The sequence below is a fragment of the Stegastes partitus genome, unplaced genomic scaffold, assembly GCF_000690725.1.
Source record: "Stegastes partitus isolate 25-593 unplaced genomic scaffold, Stegastes_partitus-1.0.2 Scaffold1426, whole genome shotgun sequence".
In the NCBI taxonomy this organism is placed as follows: Eukaryota; Metazoa; Chordata; class Actinopteri; family Pomacentridae; genus Stegastes; species Stegastes partitus.
Window position 1 is genome coordinate 50,441 of NW_007579157.1, and position 6,713 is coordinate 57,153.

At 45.0% G+C, this 6,713-nt stretch overlaps 1 protein-coding gene across 1 annotated transcript in view; it reads left to right on the forward strand.

Annotated features, from left to right (window-relative positions):
- rnf11b (ring finger protein 11b) overlaps positions 1-6,169 on the forward strand; it is a 22,235-nt gene extending 16,066 nt beyond the window's left edge. The window contains exons 2-3 of the mRNA XM_008299501.1: positions 203-372; positions 2,466-6,169. Of these exons, the coding sequence (XP_008297723.1) occupies positions 203-372; positions 2,466-2,637 (342 nt within the window). The 3' untranslated portion in view covers positions 2,638-6,169. The remainder of the gene's footprint in view (positions 1-202; positions 373-2,465) is intronic.
- The last annotated feature ends 544 nt before the right edge of the window (positions 6,170-6,713 follow it).

Sequence of the window (6,713 nt, forward strand, 5' to 3'; positions counted from 1 at the left end):
GTGTGAGAGGCTTCAATATTTGGCTTTCTCATCCCACCCAGCTGTGAGAGTTTGTCCACTTGTAGATATAAAAATAAGAGTGATTCATCATGACTTCACATCCTTCCCTCCAAGGCCAGGCATTATTTTCATGCTGCGTAGCTGTCAGGTGCACCATCTTAGGACAACACTGGTTTTAATGTTGCCTCCCGTCTTTCCACAGGAGCAGATCCATGTGCCTGTTTACCACCCAACGCCCAGCCAAGCCCGACTGGCCACCCAGCTGACGGAGGAGGAGCAGATTCGCATCGCCCAGCGCATCGGGCTCATCCAGCACCTTCCCAAGGGCGTCTATGACCCGGGGCGGGACGGCTCGGAGAAAAAAATCAGAGAGTGAGTAGAAAGCATCTGTGGTCAGACACAAAAACCGAATTCACAGTGAGTCAGCAGCAAGAGGTTTCCAAGGAATGTTATCTTTTAAAAGAAAAATGCCTTCATCAGAGCCAACAGAACGGTTGGGTTTTCCACAGGGCTCCTGAACAGCTCATCCATGACGTGATTCAACACTAAGCTAACAATGGTACTTCATCATGTACAGGCCTCGTTTAAACATCTGTCAGTAATAAGCTGCTTGCTCTGACCGTATTCGTTAAAAAACCAAAATGTTTTGCGCGCCGCGGTGCAACTGTGAAACCATTCCTGACTCAGCTGTTACCAGCAGTTGATTGATAACAGTTCAGTAAAATATCCGGACTATTTAAAGCCTCTTGGCAAAAATGTTGTACATGTTGATTGTGGGTTTTTCCCGTCCTTGTGCTTTACTGCATTATAATTGTCATGCCGCAGAAACGTCACACAAATGCTCTTTACTTCTAGTCATGGCTGTTTCCATAGAGCTGCAGGACTTTATATTGCAGTAAAAAAAAAAAACAACATACACCTGTTAAGCAAAAGAGAACTGAAAATATGTCATTCAGAGATTGCATGCTCGTTATTGAGCAAAAAAAACAAATGTAATGTAAGTAACACAACCCATTAAGTTCAACAGCTTAAACATCAGTTTGCTGTTGCCATAAATTCAAATGTTATGTAAAAAAAAATGACCTCATCATTCACATGTGCTGCTGTAACGTACACAGCTGTGTTCCCAAACAGCAGCGGAGAATCTTCACACTCCGGTCGCTCTGTGCTCTCTAGAACTACGAGGCCGTGCACATTCAAATTGAGTTTCACAGTAAAGCGCCGCCTGCGTGACGCTCAGAGATGAATTTTTCATTGCAACCTGTTTGCTGCATTGCCAACACTTCACTCCTTTAACTTTGAGCGTTTTCCTGCTCTTTTACCATTTCCTGCTTTTTTTTTTTTGTGGTTTCCACGCCCAATCCCAACCAACCGTCGCTGAGGGAAATGTTGAACGTGACCATCGACTGATAATCTGCGTTTTTGAAATCATCTGTATTGTGGAAGTCGATAAAAAGAGAGTTGAGCTTGAGTCTCTGTTCCTTTATTTGACTCCACTTACAGCAAGACTCACTCGCAGTTCGAAGCTTTTTATACAACGACCCGGAAAACGCTTCAAAATAAAAGTGTTCTTTGTGTGTGAGACCTACGGAACATGTGCACCACAGTATTATTTCTTTTAACCAATTAGTGATAAAAAAAAAATGAATTAAATGCACTCTGATGAAGCTGTCAGGCGCCGGGAAAGCAGCAGTTTGTCTAATTTGTGGTGATTGCTTGTGCTTTATGTCCAGTTTTGTCTGTGATTAGCAGACAGCTGAAGTTAACCTGACTTCAGAAAGTTGTTGCAGAACTTCAAATAGCGCTAAAAGGCGCAGCAAACTCTCAGCTGTAGTCTCGCATCCAAAGCGAAATCTGTTCCAGCTGCACCAACATCAACGAGAGAACTGTTCTGGCGTTTTCATGGCAACGGGGGAACCGGACGTGTTTGTGTGCGCAAACGAACACAGTGTTTGTTTTAGCGTCCATAGAATCTGCTATCTGCACCAGATCGTCCCAGTGAGTGGATTTGAATGGCTGTGACTTGTTTAATGAAATGAAAAATACTTTATTTATCCCAGAAGGGAAATTCAATCTTGTAAAAGCTCACTTTTTTTTTTTTTTTTTAATCAATATAACACATATTCTTACACAACAACAACAATCATTCAGTCAGTTAGATTAGTTTTTTAAGGTGATGGCTGTTGGCAGGAAGGAACTCCTGTATCTCTCCGTTCGACAGCGAAGCTGACGCAGCCTCCCACTAAACACACTCTGTTGGTTCTTCACTGTGTTGTGGAGACGGTGGGAAGAATCCTCCATCATCTTCATCATTTGACTCATATTTAACATTTTTTCCCGTCTTTAGTCGGAGGCGATGTGATTGTATCTGTTCCAAATTTCCATTACTGGTCTTTCCTGACTACCTATAATTGGGACCACATTGGTCGATGCCTAACAAGAAGTGTGTGTGTTAACCTCTGCAGGTGCGTCATCTGTATGATGGACTTTGTTTACGGAGACCCGATCCGGTTCCTGCCCTGCATGCACATCTACCACATGGACTGTATAGACGACTGGCTGATGAGGTCCTTCACCTGCCCTTCCTGCATGGAGCCGGTGGACGCCGCACTGCTCTCCTCCTACGAGACCAACTGACACAGACACCCCCTCGGACCAGACTGGACACACACACACACACACAAACACACACACACACATGGAATATGCACACAAATGGAAATACACACAACTTCCATGTTGCTAACTTATATCCTGCATTAGTAAGATGGTAATATCAAAGCAAGTAACAAGACGTGGGGTGGATTCTGTGTGTTTGTGTGAGAGCATGAGTGTGTAGATATACGTGTGTGTGTGTGTGTGTGTGTTCACGGTGCACAGTTTCCTCAGTTGGCCTGCTGGACAGGATTGCATCTGGGAAAGGACCGGAGGGATGAAGAGTGTTGAGAAGACAGGAGCTGACGGCGGTGGGGTCAGGGGGAGTGCTGAGGGAAGTGGAGGGGGAAGGATGGCGGCGGTGGTGGTTAAGGAACATTTCCAAGATCTGCTTTTAGATATGCGATACATGCACACAAGCGAACACACACTTCCTTTATTTACTCCCAATCAAAAGTGAGCCAGAGTGCAGAAGGACACGTGACCTCCATCGCCGGGCTGCAGGTTGTGTTTGTTGGACTGCCGAAGCCTGGACTAATGTAACGTCGTACTGCAGGACAACGGGGGGCAGGAGGGGAGGAAACGCCCTGCAGAGTCATACATGCTGCAAAAAACTGTCCCAGATGCAGATATGTGGTTGGTGGGGGGGCAGAAACGCCCTGCAGAGTCATACGTGCAGATATGTGGTTTACAGACTGCTAGAGATGGACAGCGGACTCACAGAGGCCTCCTCAGGTCGTCTCTCTGTACAGATCTTTCCCGAGAAAAAACCAGATCGGTGGGTGGATTTGATTGATTGTCCCGTGGCTTCGTGAAATCTGTTCTGTTTGTTTATCAGTCAGCATAAGGGCTCCGTTGAACCGACAACACAGACATGACAAGAGGAAATCCAGTTTTAGCCGCTGATGGGATGGAGAGACGGTCGCTGCCGAGCTTTTGTCTCCTCGGCCAAAGCACAAGTAGACCAGTTAACAAACCATTGATTATGAATCAGATATTTGCACTTGTTAATCATACGTGTGACAAGAGGACCATATGCATTCAGTAATTATGTCGACGAGAAGTTTCTGATTTGCTTTGTGTACATCCTCATTACTGATTTGTAACGAACAGCGGGGAGCCGGAGCGGATACTTAATTTATTACAGGGGACATTAATCAAACTACTGAATTAATTCCGAGGTTTGTGCCCACGTAAACGTTGTAAAGGTCCCATATTGTGGTTTAAGGGATGTTCTCAGTGAAGACCAGTGAGCTGCTGCTGTTCCCCTTCAGGCAGAACTCGCCTCCTCTGCAGAGGCGTCACAAAGCATCTCAGAGGGAATTCTTTCCTACTCGTAAAGCTGGGTAGGCTGGACAAATAGCAGAATTAAATTAATGTCTTAACAGCTTTTATTTTGCTCCTCCTGAGGGCTGTGCTACGAAGCGAAGGTGGCTCTCTTTTAACCTGGCTAGATCACCACGGCAACTAATGCTGTGAAGCTAACCCGGTCCGAGCAGGTTACGGTCAGAGTTTGGATTTGAATCGACTGGAGGAAGCTCCTCCCTTTAGCTACATCACTTCCTGATGATTCTCTTAAAGGCGACACAGATTCTCAGATGTGTAGTGATGCACGATATTAAAATTTCTGGCCGATACCGACATCCGATATTAAGATTTCTGATATCGCCGATAACCGATATTGCCGATGTCGATATTCAGCTTTTGTTTACACCGAAGAATGAGTTTAAGTAAGCACTGTGAGAACGCTATTCAAAAGAAGTCCAATTTAGACCACATGGTCTTCTTATTACGGAGCAAAAGAAAAAAGCATATTTAATGTTCAAGTCCAGGACACTTTAAGTAGAAACATCTGTGAGATAGCCGCGATATCAAACGTAGAGACGAAGGCGCTGATGTTAGACAATCATCGGCTCAGTTTGTTCATCGGACCGATACCGATATGTCGGCAAAAAACACTAATATCGGCCGATACCGATGTGGTCGCCGATATGTCGTGCATCCCCAGAAATGTGTAATATCTGCAAATGTGTTTAGCTGTATCGTACTGAAATCGCTGAATGAAGCCGTAGTTACAGTATCCCACACTGTATGCATCATGTTGCCATGGAAACCCAGCATATTTCTGGCTGGCGATGCAGAAATCACATAAATCAGTTTTCTTGTTTGGCTCTGATTTGCTTCCAGTACCAGTTACGCTGCTGGTGCTGCAGCTGATAGAAAATGGATTATCCTACTGGTATGTATTGCAGACAATAGTCAATAAATGGCATTAATTTCACTTGGATTTGACTAAAAGTTAAAGTGATACTCTGCATTATGGGGCAGCGTTGGAGCTAAATGCACTTCAATACGATAAACATTTAAATATTTGAAGTTTAACAGCTCTAATGTGCAGCGTTCAGTTAGAAATAAGCATCAGTCAGTAAAATACATTTTGATTTACCAGTTTTCTGCCAGCGTTCCTGTCTTACATCATTTGCAGTTTTATTACTGCATCCCTCATCGTTCTCCATTAAAGCAACCTGTTCGCTAAAGTAGGCGGCACACGATTGTTTCACTTGGCGTGGACGAACGTGCACATGATGCATTCAAAGCCCGCTTTTCTGTGAGCAGTCTGAAGCAGAAGGCCTGAGTGGACTAAAAAAGTCGACAACCACGGTCGTGATACTCGTTATCTCTGACTGGGAGTTTAGTTTGTGTCCAGCCGATTTACCAAAAGAAAGCCCGGCTGTGTCAGACTTGCTTCGTAGTGCAGCCGTCTGGTCTGGAACAACCACCAAACACAAGGAAGGTGGATTTTCACCATATGGGACCTTTAAAACATACACAAGTTTGGGCTCTTCTGGTGTGTTTGAATATGTAAAATCACGTCCTGTGCTGCGGCAAACGTGTTCATTTGATCAAAACTCAGACGCAGAAATCGTTCACGCTGGCGAGGTGCCGCCGTCAGAATCCGGTTTGCATGTCAGTTGCATTTGCATTTTTACTTTCTTCTTTTTCTCTATCTAATCTAATCTCACCACGTTTCAAAATGTCTGTCGGCCAAGTCACCCGGTTTCCTGTAAAAGCACAAAGAAGCGCGACTGCTCGGTTGGATTTTTTTCTCTCCTCCCCGCTAACGTCGGCCCGTGGGACGCAGACACGGATCCGTTTGAAAACACGCCTTTTACGTGATCCGTGTGTGTTCGTCCTCTCTGTTGGAGAAAGTTCGTTGGGCGGCAGCCAGCACCTTAGTTTTTGCACAGTACTTTAAATGTACTCAACTCTTTATGTTGTACCTCCATCATGAAGGTGGAGCTTCATGGCCTTAGGTTACACAGGAGCGAGCGTTGGCACCAGCTGCTACAAGTCCGGCAAGAAAAGGAGAAGCGGAGGAGACGACGATACGCAGACTGTTTGGATCGCAAATGCTGTCGCCGAGTTGTCCGCCATTGTACATGTCATATCATGAAGAAAACGGAAAATTGTCCCGCTGCATTGTCACACAACTAATAAATGAATTGTCAGTGTATTGTGGTGTTTGGCTTTGTGTCGCATCTCCTTCCTGCTCGCTTCCCCGTTTATCACCGCACAACAGCAGCGTCTCAACCCAGCAAATAGACCAAAAATGTGGGAGAAGACACAGCTAATGCCAGTAAAATAGGATTTATTAAACCATGATAACATGTAGAGAGTAGGTGAGTGGTGTGTCGTGTCCGGTAAACCACGTGACTGATGTTTACAGCCACAGATGGACTTCAGGGTCAAAATGTCAAATCAGCGCCACAAAAGTTAAAAAGTCCAGGAGTTTGTTCGTTTTGTTTTTCCTGCAGGAGGATTTTGCACAAATGAGCAGGCTGCTAATGAACGTGCTAACGGTGAACAACCAAAATTCCAGGAGACTGACATGACAGAGTTGTGTGGGTTCTTCACGCCCTGGAGTCGTGATTATATACTTTATTTCTGGTGTACAGGGATCAGTTTGCAGTGGCCTGGAATGCTACTTTAAATTCTCCCCGGCCACACCACAAGCAACAAACAACAGTAATCTTAATTTCAAGAGGCCTTCCAGGTTA